Here is an 18,739-nt window from a genome sequence, read left to right on the forward strand (position 1 = left end):
CTAAAATGTGTTAAATGACTTTACATGCAGCCCAAAAGTTTAACGCTTCTGCAGACATTCTTTAGGCTTTGTATTAAAGTGAATGCTTTCTTATCTACTGTTTTCTGGCTGCTGTAATTTTAACTGAATTTCTTTTTGTTAATAATAGAAAAGTGTGCAGTACATTTTTATCTATCTGGGACTACAAAAAATAACACATGTAGTGGTAAACTGGAGGGCTTCACATGTATTTACAGTTCACCTGGTTTAATTATTTTGTAAGTGTCTTCCTGTAACCACGATATTATGGTAATTATTGTAAACATTCCTGCAAAAAATTAATTTAGAGAAATACTAAGCTATTATGTCCTAATTGTAACTGACATACATCCTCATATCTCATAGTTTCATATGATGAGATGTTCCTGGAATCCAGCTTTAGTTATGAAACTGGTTTGGCTTCTTCATTGTTGCTATTTTTGTATTTTGTAAACCTTAATAGACAGGTTTGTTGTGTTTGTTGGGTGTTACGGAAATCACAGAGATACATGTAAACATAAGGGCTTAGTCTTTGTGATCAGTACACTTATCGTGATAACCAGCTCTGGACCCTTTCTGAGACAGTAAGAAGGATAGTAATAGCTTAATGAACAAGTCGCTGCAGTTGTTTTCCTCTGCGGATGGTCATTCGGTATCCAGCCCAGGACTCTAGCAATGATATCACCTCTTGCAGTCAGGAAGCTGCCAGTCTGCCAAGAGCCTTTCCCACGGAATCACCTCACTCTTCCCACTGCATGGCTTGAATGAGAGACCTCTTTGTGTCTGACACACAAACTTAGAAATGGAGATGGAGAGACGGAGTAAAAGAGGAACAAAGGGTAAGTTCTGAGGAGTTGGAAACTTTTAAGTAGATCAAAAGGTACATTTGGAGCCAGTTCAGGGCAGGAAACTCGATGAAATACAATGAAAGATGTCCACCAAGAACTCAAATGCAAGAACAGCACGATATATGAGTCTGGAATTTGTCAGCACATGTATAAATCGTTGTTTGATCCCCATTTTGTCTGGTTATTGCTCTGGGACATGCTATGTGGGGTGGAGCTGGCCACATCCTGTGGAGCACTGGCCTCTGCCTGCTCTCTCTGAGCTTGTGTTTATTCGCTTCTCATGAACGTATGCCTAGGGATCTGATGAAGGCACCCATCCCGTGTTGTGAAGGGACCTAGATATGGTTAATATGCAATTTTGAGAATCGATAAAAGCATGGAATCGGATCTGAATGGTCATCGTTCAACCTCCACTTCTGCAGTGGCATTCAGATGGTTTGGGTTTGTTGGTGTGTGTGCTGCAGTCTGCGGTAACAAGAGGCTATATTTTAGAGTGTGCTTTCTCACTGTTTTCCCCGCTTTTGCAGCTGTGTCTGTAAATGTCGTTTTTCTGAGCCTTTCCGCAATCCTTTCAGGCATAGCAGCATGGGACTGAGATAAAAACACTTTGACATGAATAAACTGTCAGTCAGATTTCAAGGGCTTTTATTGTTGTTATTTTTAAGTTTGTGCATTTATTCTGGTTTAATGTGTTTAACTCTGGATTCTCTGTGCTGTCAGTGCGTCAGCCACTGTACTATGGGGGTTAGACTTTTCAGACAAGTTTCAAAAACAGTTCATAAAGAGTGGATGCAAGCTCACAGATGTTACTGAGAGATTCGGTTTGACTGAGTGAATGATTCAGTGGTTTGTTTATAAAAATAGTTGATCAATTAAACAATAGATTAAACAATAGCTCAGTTGAATACTGTACACTCATGATGATGTTTAGTCTTTAGGACAATAAAAAAACGTTCTATGTTCAAAAAAGTATGAATTTATGTAATCTGTATGTACTACATTCACCATGTTGTCATTATCAAGTGACCTTCTAATGTCACACAACCTACCTACACGCAGAGCTGCAACATTCTCTTCTAAGTTAAAAAAGATTTGTCCTAACCATCTGGAACGGGCATGCTTGAAGTTTCCATTTTAGAAACAATTTATTTTTCTGCAACATTGAAAAAACAGCCTAAAGTACTATGACAATGATCACCTCAGATACTGTTTATATGCTGTATTCAGTGTTAGTGTTGTTTCAAATGTGAGCTGAACACCATTTTGCGTGACATATATAGTCATACTGAAAGTGCCATCAGATAGTTTACCTCATATCTTGAATATTAAATATAGCAGATGTATAGTGTATTCATGGCTTAGTGCTAACCAACACCATTAGTCACACAGCAGCATGTATTTTTAATTAAAAATAAATGTATTGATTAGGTTACAGACCTATCTACTATAACTATGGGAGTGCAGTGCACAATTCTTTGCTTCTGAATGTCTGTGGTATTTAAGATGTTTCTGTTGTCGCATCTAAAAAAAAACAAACGGCTTGTCATTGGAATCTTGCGACTTCACATGTTGTTTGTAAATGATGTCAGTTATCCCTCTATATTATGACCAACGACAAAACATCTTCTGTGCCCTCAAAGTGTTCGTTCTATGCACTTCAGAATTCTATTTGTATTTTATTCATTTTATATATAAAGATATGCGGCTGTGTTCACATACTGTTTTTCGGCTAGTATAGTATAGTATAGTATAGTATAGTATAGTATAGTATAGTATGGTATACTATAGTGTAGTGATTTCAGCTCCAGTCAAAGGTTTAATGACTTTTTGCTTGTTTAGTTTCTGAATGAATCTGGTTTTGGAACAAATCAATTTGTAGTGAAAAATGTAAAGGGTCACAAAACACATTTTTTAAGATGTTGACAGTCATATATATATATATATATTTAGTCTTATGCTGCTAAAAACACTATTAGGACACAAATATTTCACACAAAAAAAGTGAAAATTGGTTGTTTTTGCGTTATTTTGAGCAAATTCATTCTTCCGGCTAGAAAGGAAATTTTGAAGCTGCATCATGGCCATGTGATCATTGTGTAAATTCCAGCCTGGAGACTGGATGTCTGCTAACACGCTCAAAAATATGTTTGTAGGGAACATTTTTTACCTAATAGCTTTTCTGGAAATGATGAAATCGGGATTTGCTACTCATTTCCTTTTAAAAAGATGCGGTTCCAGTTTGTGTTGATTGTCCTGTCTACAGATTTAGTAAGTGTGCGGCCAATGTTTTTTGTTTATGTTTATCGTCAGCAGTACTCTTTCAACTTTTAAAGACATACCATATCTTAATGATTTAGTTACTAAGTTAATAGTAATATCACTACAATATTATGGACTAGAAGATCTGCTGTAAATGCTGCTCTCCAAATGTAAACATGTAAACACCTTAATCAAACTATTACTGTCGTGTAGGACTTTTGCTGCCTATGATTGTCACCACATTTTGTGACAGGATAGTCTGTTTACAAATGGCTGTTTGATCCTATTCTCTGCACCTATGCCGAGAAATTACATAAAACTCTGGAGGAAATGTGGATTGCGTGGTGACGAAATGATGTTATTGGTATTATGTGCATGTAAAACGGGATCATTAAAGGAACATTCAAAAAGCAACTCATGTAAATACTTTAATTATATTATGATGTTATTCAGATTAAGGCAAATCATTTGATAACTGATGTCCATGTAAATGTAGTCACAGTCTATCTACCCTGCATCTGTGTTTGTGTTGCCATTGTGAAAACCAGCGCTTGCACGTAAAAGCTTGACTCACCCACTTTCTTGACTTTTTTAAACTAGAGATGTGAAAACACCCTGCTTAGACGGGGGGGGGGGGGGGGGGGGGGGGTCCATGACCCTTTAATTATTAGGCAAGTGTATATTTTTGGAAATGAATCAGCATTGGTGAAGCAGTGGCGCAGTAGGTAGTGCTGTCGCCTCAAAGCAAGAAGGACGCTGGGTCGCTGGTTTAAGCCTCGGCTCAGTTGGCGTTTCTGTGTGGAGTTTGCATGTTCTCGATGCGTTCGCGTGGGTTTCCTCCAGGTGTTCCGGTTTTCTCACAGTCCAAAGACATGCGATACAGGTGAATTGGGTAGGCTAAATTGTCCATAGTGTGTGAATGTGTGTGTGGATGTTTCACAGAGATGTGTTGCGGCTGGAAGGGCATCCGCTGCGTAAAAACTTGCTGGATAAGTTGGTGGTTCATTCCGCTGTGGCGACCCCGGATTAATAAAGGGACTAAGCCGACAAGAAAATGAATGAATGAATCAGCATTTTTGTATGAAATTAGTTGAGTAATGAGCAAAGACTAATTTTTAAAGAGCTTATTTTCTTTGTTAATAAAGCAGTGTATGTAAGAAGTCAACAGAGTTACCTGTTGACATTTTGTTTTGTGAAATGTTTGAACCAATCGATTGAGTGAATGATTTAATGAGTTGTTGCTTGCTTCGTTTTTAAATGAATCAGTATTTTTGAACAATTGGTTGAGTGAATGATTCATAGACATTTCAGTTGTTTTCTTTCTGAATTAATTTGTGCGGAAAAAAGACACATGAACTAATCAGTTTTTGTTTCTGAAGTAACCTTCCAGATCACAGCTTTTATCATTGTCTGTGAGTTTTGTAATGCTATGTAATGTGTGTGCATGTTGGATAGCACACTGGTGTTGATTCTGAAATGCGGTGACTTTAGTGTACAGAGTGTGGAGTGTGAAGTGTTGTTGTCCTTTAGGGCTGCTGTCCCCCTCTGGTGGGTTAAGCTCTCAGACTTTGAGCAGTACTGGATTTTGTCCAGCTGTTTTTTTTGTGAGGTGGAAGGCCATATAGCAGCAGGGTCCTAACACAGTGCCAGACGACTTCATTATACAACAGAAACACAGTCTCTATACCCTTTCCCTTCCCCTTCTCGCATACTCTCTAACCACTGCATCAGACTTGAGGGTGATTTATTTGTGTAATGCTTTGAATGTTTGGTTGTGAGATGGGCTGTAATTGTCCTAGTTACTGTCTCTCTAGCATATATCGTAGATGTTCAATATGTTAACAATTAAGTTGCCTCTAAAATATTCTCCCAGCAACACGAGGATCTCAAGAGACTTGCATAATGATAATTAAAATCTTTTTCGGTGATTTATAAACTCCCAACATTTTTTATACTGCAAAGGGACATTTTTTTATTGTTGCTTTTTTCTTTAGACCTAAATTTGTTTGGTGTTGCTCACAAATCTCATGACTTGTGCATATTGCATGTCTGGTTTCATTAGCTGTGAAACACACTTTGGGTGTCTGAAGAGCAACACATTTCCAGTCCAACAGGATTGGAAAGACTACGTCATCCAGAAACAAGCTGCGACTTCCTCTGTCAGTTACACTAAAGGAACTTGGGGAAGTAAAATTCATTTCTCAATTTCTTAATGCATGTACGTGCGTTCTGTGGTGGGGGGTTTCGCTGGGGCACTTCAGATCATTAGGGAAGGGCACTTTCTATCCAAGATTAAAAAGGGCATGTGCACTGCACAGGTTGAGCCCTATGTGTGCACGTGCTTGCCTCACAGCAAGAAGGTCCCTTGTTTGAGCCACGACTGTGTCAGTTTGCATTTCTGTGTGGATTTTGCATGTTCTCCCCGTGTTTGCGGGGGTTTCCTCCAGGTGCTCTGGTTTCCCCCACAGTCCAAAGACGTGCTATAGGTGAATTGACTCATCTAAATTGGCCAAAGTGTATGTGTGTGTGGGTGTTTCCTAGTGTTAGGTTGTGGCTGGAAGGGCATCCGCTTCGTAAAACATATGCTAGATAAATTGGTTCATTCCGCTGTGGCCACACTAGATTAATAAAGGGACTGAGCTAAAAAGAAAATGAATGAATAAATGATTGTAATAATGTGCACCTTTTGTAAAGCTGCTATGAAAACAATTAGTGTAAAAAGTACTTTACAAACAAACTTGAATTGAATTGAATAATTCAGTTAAATGAGTGTAAATGATGTAATAATTTGACTATATATAATTTGAATAATTTGACCTATACACTTATTTGTACATTTTTAGATCCACACTATTTATATTATTTATATAAATTTAAATAAATGAATAAAAAAAAGTTCAAAGGATGCTATAAAAGGCTCCTTTGATGAAAATCATCTTTTGGGAACTGTTTGGGCAGAACTGTGTGTAGGTATAGAGTGTCCATGTAACACCACGCCACCAGAGGTAGCCTCGCACGACTACTGACTCAGCTCCGCTCCCTCTGCAGTTACTTCCTGTTTGTTCTGTATTTTAGTGAGATCTCAGGCCATGCTTCTTTGCGAAGTATTGCCAGTTTACCTGCCTTACCAAGCGTTGTTCCAAGTGACTTTCATGACTGCTATCCTGTGTATGACCCTGATTGCCTTATTCACATACGTTCTCTGTCTTTGCCCTCTTGATCTGTTTTGGACTGATTGCTGTGATACTGAACTTATACCTGCACTATTACCACGTCTTCTGGTTTTGCCCCTGTGTTTGTTTGGATTGGACTGCTTATATTTTGCCGACTCTCCGCCTGTTTATCCGTTGATGTCTCTGCCTAAACTTCTGCAAATAGATTCTAACAAAGCCTCAGCCTCCTCGTTACAGTCCACAGTCATATTGGAGTGATAGAAACACAATAAGTCTCTTTTTAAAAATTTCCTGATTTTAAAATAGGATCCAAATCCCTACCACTTTGTAGCCTACTGCAACGTGGCAGGAGTGCGGTTTCCCCACCCACCAAATTGATTGACAGCCGTGAATTAACATGTCTTTGTAGTAACATGTATAATCATATCAACAAGACAGGACTTGCACAAAGCAACTGGGATTAAACGATAAGTTCAGCTCGCTGTGATCATCAATCATCATCAGATGTGAGATCAAGAATGAGTTTTACAAGTTTAAAATGATTTTAAAACAGTGTATGTTTGTAATAAACTACAGCCATTTACCATCTTTATCACCACAGTCGGATGTCAGTTATAAAAGAAGACGCTTCAATCCGGGTTTGTGGACGTTAATTCAGGTTTATTTTGTACATTAACTTACCAGATATCCATCAGTGAATATTAACATGTATCCTGTCACATTTGCTGTGCAAAAACAGTGCAAGGTTAAACGCGCGTGTTGTGTGTGTATGTGTGTATGTGAACTTTGTAACAACATTGTGTGTGACTCATCATTGCAGAAAGGCTTGAATTAGGAAAGTTCTTACTGTAATATTTGTCACAAACGTTACGTATGATCTGTTTCTTTCCTGTCTGTCACTGTGCTGTTTATCTGACGCAGCCGAGTCGGAGATATTGGTAAAATAGGTGCCCTTTAAATTGACTAACATTGACAATAAAGACATTTACAAATTAGCCAACAGTAATTAATGACTACAGTTTTTTTCTGTTCACAAAATAAGTATAATAAATAAATCCACAAAGTCTAAAATAAATATTTAATGATCTTAATAAATATAAACAATAATAAAATAAGCAGTACAGCTCAAACTTTGAAAGGGCAGTGTTAGCGTGTGTGCACTTGTAACCTAATAACAGGAAAAACACAAATAATGATCAGAATGTACAGAATGTTTTCATACGCAGACACTGAGGAATTATTTTACCTTTGGAATAACAAGCAAACCAGGTTTTATTAATTTTGTAATCTTTTATTTATAATTTTTTTTAGTCGTACTGAATCTGCAGAATTTTTATACTGTCAGTTATCTCTTTTGACAAGGTTTGTTTAGCTAAAGACAATTTACTGTCCTGCATATATATTATCATCCACTCAAAGTTCTTGTTTCATGTTTACATCAACCTTGAGAAGAGCACCAGAAAAACACAATCTGCTCTCGCATTCCTGTTATATTTGTTTTCTTTATGTCTCAGCCCCTTTAATTGCTTATGAGCTCCATTTCCTGTCAAGGCCTGCCAGGTCTCGAAAATCCTCTCTCCTGCCACGCACCTGTTATATGTGTGTGTCTGTGTGCAGGACAGAGGCGCTCTGTGCCTTGCAGTTCAGATGTGTCTTTGTGTGAGTCGGAAGAGCCCAGCTGAGTCTCCTACACACACACATATAGTTTATACACGAACTGGAGTCTTGAACCTTTTGTGGACTATAACAAATGACCCGTTTGGATGGAAACAGGAGAAGGGTTTGCCTCCAGTCTGGTGTTGGTTGCAGTTGTTGACGTTTTAGATGGCACACTAACAAAGCCTGTTCCTTTTCCACTGTAATTTTCCGTGTATCCCAGTGCCGTGACATCCCTATTGAGATGATAGAGGGGTGAGGGAGATAAATGACCAATTGAACTATCTCTCTCTCTTTCTCTCCCAGCGTGTCTGGCGCTCCACAGTGGCCAGTTAATAACTTTGCTTGTGTTTATTCTGCCCGTGCTGGCAGGCCGAGGGGTTTCCTGTTTACTCGTCTTGTTGTAAATGTGTGCGTATCTTTTTGAGTCTTTCAGAATCAGATGCAGGCACAGAAATGGGATGATGCAAGGTAAATAACAGCTTGCTTTCTCTGGTTGGCATACCGAGCCGAGCTCAACAATGGTTTGCTTGGTGTGCTGGGGCCATTGTGTGAGAGTTTTAAGAATGATGATGCAATTGTCGCTTGTTTCGTTTCCTATTTCCAACAAACAAATGTATACTGTGGGGCAAAAGTTAGTTTTATTTTCTGTAAAAAATCTATTTTTTGACATTTTAAAAAAATTATTTTGTTTGTTTGATGCTATAAAATATTAGGTTGTGAAATTGACTTTTTTGTTTTACATAATAATAATAATAATAATAATAATAATAATAATAATAATAATTATTATTATTATTATTATTATTATTATTATTATTATTATAGTCCACATGGGATTAGGGAGATCATTCCACCAGTCAGGAACAGTGAAGGAAAAAGTTCTGGAGAATGATTTATCACCTCTCTGTAATGCAAGATGGCACTCACATAACAATGACAGGATTATCATTATTTATAATGTTATAATTATAATTTCATAATTTAATTAATATTGTTATTATTGTATTATTACAGTATTTGTCATTATTATAAGTATAAACAATAATACATTATTATTATTATTAAATGCTATAAAATGTAAAATTGTAATATCTATTATTACATTTATTATTATTATTATTATTATTATTATTACATTTATTATTATTATTATTATTATTATTATTATTATTATTATTATTATCTAATGTACTTTAAATGTATTTATTATAAATCATTAAATTGTTTTATAATTATAAATCAAAAAAATAATTTATTTATTTATTCCCATTATTAAAGCTTTATTTTCAGGCTGTTACTCCAGACATCTTACAAGGATGATCTACTGTTTGAATAACATTTATTATTAGCAAACAAATCATCAGTAGAAGGCTCTCGAAAAAAGGGTAAAAACAATTTCAGCCCTGGATTGAGAAATTGTTTGCTTATTTAATTTCATATCCAAAGTGCACAGATACATAGCTTACTTCTGTAGTTTTGTTTTTGTATGCATTTTGGATGTTAACATTTATTATTTTCAGTGTTAAAATCTCTTGGGCTGCTTCATATTTTTGTGGCAACTGTATCTTTCAAAAGCACAAATAAAATGTTTTCTTTTATTCATCGAGGACAATTTTAATAGCATATTAAAATTAGCAATAGAATTTTATAACAACATTATAGCCGATTGTGCATCTCCATCTCTACTGGAGGTGTCAGTGTGGTTTAAAAAACACTATAGTATTTACTTTACTATTACTATAGTATATTTTCATGTGGGTGTCTGACAACTGAAAATAGATCTGGTAGCAGATATCACAGCCTCCGTTAGTTTTTACCTTGCTCTTTTTTTAACATTTGTTATTATTTATTTGTGTAGGATATATGTTTCCACATTCTGATTCCATTTAGATACCTAGTTATGAAATTGTTAAAATCACAGTAATTAAATGAAATTCTACTTAAGAGTAGAATATGATTTGTTTTTTGACGAGTATACTTGCATTATGATGATATTATATTGTCATTCTGGCATTATGTAATGAGTGGCATAAAATGACAATAATATCATTTATCGCAATATATTTTGGTGCAAATTATATTACAACAAAAATTAGATATTGTGACAGGACTATACTTATCCCAATCATTTGACTAGTAGTGCATGTTTATGGATGTAGGCTGTGCTCTGGCAGTGTGAGCAGAGGAAAGTGTAATTGTTGAGTCCTGCTGAGGAAAGATGAATGTGTGTTGTGATGCCTCATTACAGCAACAACATGAGGTGAAGCCCCTTCACAGAGAGGAGTAGATTAACATGTCAAACTCAATCCATATCTGTCAGCGCAGGGACGGAGCTTCACAGGAAATACCTGGAACTCACTCAGACTCTTGTAGCCCATTTTCATCTCCTGCTATTTCTGGAAAACCGACCACCACAACAACAAAATGTTAAAGCTGTATTTTTTTCCAAGCAGCTGGACAGCTGTTGTGCCCTTTGGGTTGTAAAAATGTTTTCAGTGGACAGTGATGACTGGTCAGGATGATTCAGGAGTGAAAAAAAAAAGAGAGCTGAGAATTATGGGATTTGGTTTGGAAGAGAGAAGTACATTTACATTGAGTTTTTTAGCAGATGGTTTTATCCAAAGTGACTTACAAATGAGGAAGGCATGAAGTGATTCATAGCGAAGAGGTGCAAATACAACGTTTCTGGCATTTTTAGAACGGTCTAAGGAATTGTGGATTTTATGCTAGGGATTCTGCAGTCCACATGTGATTGGTGAGATCATTCCACCAATCAGGAACAGTAAATTGAACAGGTTCTGAATGTAGGATTTAGCGCCTCTTTGTGATGCAAGATAGCAGGCACTTACATAACAATGACAGGATTATTAGTATTGATATAATTATCATTCATATTGTAATATTGTTATTATTGTATTTAGGGTTGTAACAATATACCGGTATGACGGTGTACCACGATTTGAAGGTGCACGATTATCATACCATGAACAATTGCATATCAACGGTTTTAACCCTTAAAGACCGAGACAGCCGCCTGCGGCTAAAAATAAGTATTGCTCTTAAATGTTTAATAACTTTTGATCCGCTGATTAAATGCATTGCAGACAACCACATCCAAATCCATATCCACAGACAACCATATCCATCCTGGCACATAAAACCTAAGGATGTTCCATATTGAATCTAGTTTCGTTATGTAACTATTTATAGTATAGTAAATATGTATATCTATTTTTACTGAGGGTTTGCACCATGTTTATTTGGACTTTGACACATTATTTATTATTTTCTTATTTTTTTATTTGTTCATTGTACAAGTGGACACATTCTCTCACCTCAGCGGTCAAGATTAAGTCCTGAAAATCTCAACATGCTTACATTTCTTCATCACAACCTAGACTGAAAAAAACAACGCTTTAAATACATGTTTACAGCCATAAACTTGGTATTGCACTTTTGGTCTCCCATTTATCCTGCTTATAAGGAAGGACAGTTTAAGTTTGTTTTTGTCTAATCTTAAAAGACCTTGCTTGTTTATTTCTTCTAATTTAATTTATTAAAATGGGAGATTTTTCAGTTTATTTTTATAAAAGACTTCTATAGTTCTATTAAAATGGTTCTTTCAAAAGTTTGTTGAAATAAAACCTTTGTTCAGTCAGAAAACGTGTTCCTATTCTTTTCAGGGTCTTTGCTATGAGAATTACTATTTAATACCGTATACCGCGAAACCGTCAAACCGTGGTATTGTTTTAGACGATTATCATACCGTAAAAAATTCATACCGTTACAACCCTAATTGTATTATTATAGTATCTGTCATTATTATAAGTACAAACAATAATATTTATTATTATTATTATTATTATTGTTGTTGTTGTTGTTGTGTTATTTTTACAATGTCAGCCTCCAACAACAAAATGTATATAACAAATAGTTAGTATCAAAAATATTAAACAATAAAAACAACAATAATATATTATTTTTGTTATTAAAGTTTTAAAATAATAATAATAATAAAATTATTATTATATTAGAGTGTTAAAAACAAACAGCATAACATGAAAAAATGTAAGGATAAAATTATTACATTTTATAACATATAAGATTATAATATTAATAAGAATTTGATAGACTGAAGCATTAAAAGGAACATGCAATGCTATATTTAATGGCTAATGGCATTTTGAAGGGACATGCCCAGCACAATCTCCCCATCCAAAAAAACAAAACAAAACAAAAATATGTTTATCTGGAGCTGTTGCATTGTAAATAAACAGTTAAACAGTCAGTAATATGTTTTATTATCATTATTTACAATAATTATTATTATTTACTTAGTTTAGCTTAAAATTCATAGCTATTATAAATAAATAGAATCAAGTTATCAAATCTCATTAATCTGGTCTTCACTGTATAACTTACACATTCTGATTATAGAGCAACGAATGAATCTCATTTATTTAAATTTTTTAGTTTAATTACATTAAATAACAGAGGTGTCACTTTAAAAATGCACACCTCTAATGTTATGATGAAAGCATTGAATTGCTTTCCTAACTTATCATGCTCATTTAGGACAAAATTAGTTGTGTTTGAACAAAAAAAAACAAGATTGACATCTTTAGATGTTATTAATATTAATTATTTGTATATGTCTGTTTAAACACGCACCCTAAACCCAGACTTTCTCTCCACTTCAAATCACGTGAACAGAATCTGTTTGAAAAAGCGCAGAACAGACTCACATTTAAGAGCAAGGGGTGTCCCCAGGTGGTTCAGCAGTATGGGTTGTGTGTAGGGAGGATCGGCTCTGTAATGTTTATTGCCGCCCTTCATAGAAAGATTGAAAATACGGGAGAAATACGGAAAAATACCTTTACGGGATGATAGCGGGATAGAACTGTAAAATATGGGAAACTCCCAGGAAAAACAGCAGCATTGACAGGTATGGTTCAAATGTCAATTTCCAGTATTTAGTAGATGTTGTACTAAAGGAGCCATTGTCCCCCAAGTAGAACAGTCTTTACTACACCATTGATGAGTCATCTCTATTTATATGAATTGAAGAAAGCAAATGTTTGGAAGGAGATGCTGGTTTTTTTAAAGCTTCTGATGGTCACATCAAAAGAGGCTTTGTGAGCTGAGCTCCACATGTTGGCCATGATTCCTTTTACAGTGTCAGCACCCAGACAGCAGCTTTGTGTTAGCTCAATGCATAAATTCACCTGGTGAAAAAAAGAGCTTTGTGTTTCCTTTGTCGACAGTAAGAATCAGGTTGACACCGTGCAAAGCAAGACTGCGCTGTCTGTGGAGAAAAGGCTGTTGTGCATAACTCAGACAGCTGTGCTGGATCAAAGCTTTCTGGGTGTTGGGGATCTGCAGCATCTGGAAGTGGGTCAGCGCTGGCTCTGTCTCTCTCCAGATGAGGACAGTTTTCTGCAGCGCTGCTCATACAGAGCCAACTGACCTATGGCGACCGCATGGAACCTTTAATGGCTGGATTGTTTACAGTTTACTCTGGAAGTATTTCTGCATTTGCATTTAGTCAAACATCAAAGACCTTAAATGAGTTAAAATCCAGAGTCAAACCAAAAATGCTTTAGGGGTAATTAATATGTCGGTGCATTTTTGGTGAGGGATTCTTAAAGATGTATAAAAAAATTATCAGTCCAAGACACTCAAAATGTTTAACCTACTTTTTGAGTGCCTTGGACTGATGATTTTTGTAGGCCTTAAATAAATGCTTTGAAGTCAAACTATTTAGCATTTTATGCAGTATAATACATAAAGAGCCCTCCATACTAGTTCTTCAAGCTCATTTAGGAAATCTAAACTGTGAAATGGCTTATATGGAAATCCATGTGGTATTGAGCATGTTAAAGGAAGAGTTCATCAACAAACAAAACTATTTACTCAGCAGCTCACATTCAAGTGATTACAAACCTTTGTTAGTTTCTTTTTTCTGTTGATCACAAAATATTTATTTTGAGGACGTAGCTATAGATATCTATAGTAGGGGAAAAAACAGTGGCTGCTGGTATCCTTTTCCTTCAAAATATCTTCTTTTGTGTTTAATAGAAGAAAGAGCGTCAAATTGCGTTGAACAAGTAGAAGATGAGTAAGTGATGACAAAAGTTTCATTTCTGTGTGAACTATGCCATTTTTTGTATATTCAGCTTGGTCCTCTCTGATGGATGACTTGATCAATAATCGTAGAGAGCATTTACATGTAAAATTTGATAAATGTGAATGTTTTTTAAGTGTTTTGACCCTGGCTATACTACCATTTTGAGAGTTTGGGTCCAGTAAAATTACTTTGAATGTCTCACATGCTCACCATAGCTGCATAAATCATCGGAATTGATGATATGAAATAATATTATGATTTAAAATAAGTTTTAATATACATTTCAATGTATTTAATGTTATTTAATTAATTAATTTAAACAATGTGATTTAATCTATTTACATCTGGAAAGCACACCTGTTTTCTTCCTGAATACTGATTTGGGATCATCAATGTGGAAAAACACTTAAGCTGCTCAATATTTTTGGAAATATGATATGGAAAAAGAAAAGTGGAAAAGTGATACTTTTTAAAATTTAGAAATATAAAATTTTATTTTTAAAATATAATATACTTACGTACTCCCAGGGCAGTTTATATTGATATATATTCATTCATTCGTTCATTTTCTTGTCGTCTCAGTCCCTTTATTAATCTGGGGTCGCCATAGCGGAATGAACCGCCAACTTATTCAGCACATTTTTACGCAGCGGATGCCCTTGCAGCCACAACCTATCTGTGGGAAACAATCATACACACTCATTCACACTCCTACACTACGGACAATTTAGCATACCCAATTTACCTGTACCGCATGTCTTTAGACTGTGGGGGAAACCAGAGCACCCAGAGGAAACCCACGTGAACGCAGGGAGAACATGCAAACTCCACACAGAAACGCCAACTGACCCAGCCGAGGCTCGACCCAGCGACCTTCTTGCTATGAGGCAACAGCGATACCCACTTTGCCCAATATAATATATTATATATGATATTTAAAATACGAAAAATAAGCAAAAAGTTTGTATTTATTTATTTAATGCGTCATTGGTATATTTTGTTTCTTTTATTGAAAACAAACAAACAAAATCTTTATTCATTTAGAATTTAAACCCTGCTTAATTTCCGTTACAATCTGCCCATACTTTTTTTTTCTCCAAACTTTTGACCCGTTCTGTAAATGTACATGCCATATGTCGGCATAGTTCAACGGTTAATCACCACATTCAAACTGTTTTGTTTTCAGTCTTACCTGAGTTGAGCCGTGCATTCACATACAATCAAAAGCTTTATGTTCCCCTTGTGTTCTCCTCCTCCGCCACTCTTTCTCACGGCTTGACCTTTGCCCTGGTTTTGTTTCCACCAGTCTCCCAGCTGATCCCCTCCTCCCTGTATTATGCCTGCAGCTGTTGTGAAAACTTCTTTAAAAGTGGGTTAACAAAAGGTTAAAAACACACCGTCATCTGTTTGCTCCACCAGTTCTCCCATAATCTCTTTGCAAATGCCCAGTGTTATTATTACATATAATGTAGCAAAGGTGATTATGAGCAATCAAGCACATGTGACTGTGTAGATATATAAGCAAGTATTGTATGTGTAAGCAAGCTTAGATCAGGTTACACTATTCATCAAGCAGCAAATGAAATGAGGGAGTTTCATTGATAGTGTGTTTGTATGTCTGTTCTATGAGACTTGTGTGCTCATTTCTTTGTTTGGACCATGTGTAATGGGTTGAGATTTCTTTATTCTGGCCTTCAAGTTAAAGTATGTGTCTTTGATCCACAGAGACCCAGGCTGACACAGAAGAGCTGCGTACATCCAACCATGTCTGTAGAGATGATGATGCAGTCCTGCCTTATGGACCGGAGCAGCAGCTTCTTTAAGGTGAGAGTTAAACACACTGCCACTGTCTGCTGAGATTGGCCTTGTTTGTCTATGCCCGCTTGCATGCTGTGCGTTGTGTGATTATTATCATCATGTCAGCCTCTCTAACTGAGCCTACCACATCATTTAGTCAATTTGATCCAGTTTACACCCATGGCATGTTGTATGAAGTGCTTAGATCAGTCTTGGTCATAATTTTTTTAATCAATTACATGGAAATGGAGAGGTTCTTATTTTTATTTTTAAAAGTAAAACTATAACTTAATAAGTTATAACTCATTCTTGGTGATGAAGCAGTTTCTGAGCTATAAACATCAACTAGCAGTGACAGAAACAACTTTTGCATAAATGTATCTTAGCCGTCTAGAAGAGACTCCAGAATGTTTGTGTCTTGATTGAAATCTAACAATTTTATAAAAGCTCTGCCAGTGTTTATCTTTGTTTTACTCTGTCTGTCTCTGCATATTTTGGAAAGTCTTTGAATTTTGGCTTGCACTTCTGTAAGCAAATTTGAAATGAATTCTCCATGTAATGCGTCAGCCATGGTGGTCCCAAAACGGCTAAACACATGCTGCAAAGAAAATTTTTGGCTTTTATAAGGAACATGTCAGTCTTAAAGGGTTAGTTCATGCAAAAAAAATAAATTATTGCATGATTTATTTTCATTTTCGATGATGGTGTTTATAAGTTTTTATTTTGGTTGAATTTATCAGCCAGTTTATTCTGCTGTAGCAACCCCAGATTAATAAAGAAACTAAGCCGAAAAGAATGAATGAATTCAATCGGAGTTATTTAAAGAATTATCTTCGGCTGTCGGCATGCTTTTCATAAGGCTATTGATGATCACAAGTCAAGATACATTTTAAAATAACCTTCATTTGTGCAACTTCTGACAATTGTCGAAATTTCAATCATCTTCACCTTTTTTAAGGTGTAATTTTTGTATGCACCGTCAGCTGGAAAGGAATATGTTTATCTCTTGAGTTGAAGCACAGTGAAGAGAGACCAAACACAGAATGTTCAGCTGAATAGCACTAGCAAGTTACACAGTATAGACATTATAGAGCTGAAAAAGCCTAAGATAATTAAAGAAAAAAAATGATTTAATCTGACTGAAAGAAGAGAGTCATATACACCGAGGATTCCTTGAGGGTGATTTTTTTTTTTTAATTTGTAATTAAATTATTTTTCATTTTAGGATGAAATAACCCTTTAAGGTTAGCTTTTAAAAATTGCATTCAGAAGACACTGTGTTTACATTAAAACTTGTGATTTCTCATTTCCCACAATATGGAAAAATTATTTTAAACATCACTTTGATAGATAGCAAGAAAAAAAATCAGACTTCTGACAATAAATTGTCTGTCTATCTATCTATCTATCTATCTATCTATCTATCTATCTATCTATCTATCTATCTATCTATCTATCTATCTATCTATCTATCTATCTATCTATCTATCTATCTATCTGTCAATTATATCTAATCAAATGCTTAATGAAACAGCCTCTGTACTACAAGTTGATGTAAAATTCCAGCTAAAATTAGTCATTTGTTTATACAATCACTATTTTCTATATGGGCAATGGCACTACATAGGGAGTAAATGACTCAGACAGTGTAAACATGCAAACAGATACAACACAGTTTCTCATGTCCCAAGGCTTGACAGCAAAGTGTGGATCACATGTGTGAGCCCCGCAGACCACAAAACATAAGACACTTTTGAATTCACAGAGCACTATTTTTTTATAGGGCTTTGGGAAGATGAGGTAATGGTTAGACAGACTCACCATTACTGGTTGACTGTCGCTGTCATAAGCTGTCAGATGTGGCTTTACTGAGGTCATTGACTCTGGTCAAACTGTGATATAAAGAAACACTTTTGTCATTTTAAAAAACAGGGAAGGAGAAGCTCAGTGCCGCACCATTTCTTCCTGTTTCAGTGACATTATGTCAACACGTTGAATAACGCAGCATGTTTTAAAGCACCTAAGTGGAGTTGAATTATTTGATAATGACTGATGCTCATTGTTTGCACTCCTGTAGGAATAGTATACTCAGATTATTCAGTGACCAATAAACTAGGTTAATATACCTTTCTGTCTTGAACTGAACAGATGTGACCTTTAAGAGAAAGTCTTAATGGAACACTCTACTCTTTCTTTTTCTTTTTCTTCTTCTTCTTCTTTTTTTAAAAGGCTCATGTCCCCTAGAGTTAAACGTGAGTTTTACCATTTTTGAATACATTGAGCTGTTCTCCGGGTCTATTGGGAGCACTTTTACTTTAGGCTAGCATACACAGCAAAATCCTCTGAGTAAATTTTTTTATTCGGTAGTATTCGGTCCCTCTTTAAAATAAGGCAAACAGATTAGTAATAAATAAAGCTGTTGTTTGTCGAGTTGCTCATTGATTGAGTTGATTCTCTGCTGGGAAAGATTCAATGTATTCTATCTCAGCTGATTTCATCTAAGGCTGTGACTGAAGTCAGTAGTAGTTTTGTGTTTCTCTTCTGTTTCTCTGCTTAATAACAGCAGGTGTTCATCATCAGTCCTCAATCATCACCTAATTAATCATTTCATTAGCTGCGTCCCAAATGGCACACTATACACTATGCACTCATGCACTATGTACTTATGCACTTACACACTCAACAGGATAGTACATGTATGTAGTGTTGACCCAAATGCAACCCAAGCTCATTCTGGAAACGTAGCCCCGCGGACGTTTCTGGAGACCGCGATTTACGTGGCCGGAGGTACGTAAAGGCCGTGTTTGTTTTTTTTCGAGCGAACGCTGCAGGGCGGTGTGGCGCCGCTCCGCCCCTCC

The 18,739-nt window shown here is 35.9% G+C and overlaps 1 protein-coding gene across 4 annotated transcripts in view; it reads left to right on the top strand.

Annotated features, from left to right (window-relative positions):
* rin2a (Ras and Rab interactor 2a) overlaps positions 1-18,739 on the top strand; it is a 67,045-nt gene that overhangs the window by 10,599 nt on the left and 37,707 nt on the right. For 3 of the 4 annotated variants that reach the window (XR_015506006.1, XM_087279469.1, XM_087279471.1), the window contains exon 3: positions 15,810-15,908. Coding sequence is in view for 3 of the 4 variants with exons in the window: in XM_087279469.1 (XP_087135595.1) it covers positions 15,849-15,908 (60 nt within the window). In the remaining variant the exon portion in view is untranslated. Of the gene's footprint in view, positions 1-517; positions 858-15,809; positions 15,909-18,739 lie in introns of those variants that run through there. The other variant, XM_087279470.1, reaches the window with a different exon arrangement.

This window comes from Danio rerio, chromosome 13 (assembly GCF_052040795.2).
Source record: "Danio rerio strain M-AB ecotype USA chromosome 13, GRCz13ab, whole genome shotgun sequence".
NCBI classification, from domain to species: Eukaryota; Metazoa; Chordata; class Actinopteri; order Cypriniformes; family Danionidae; genus Danio; species Danio rerio.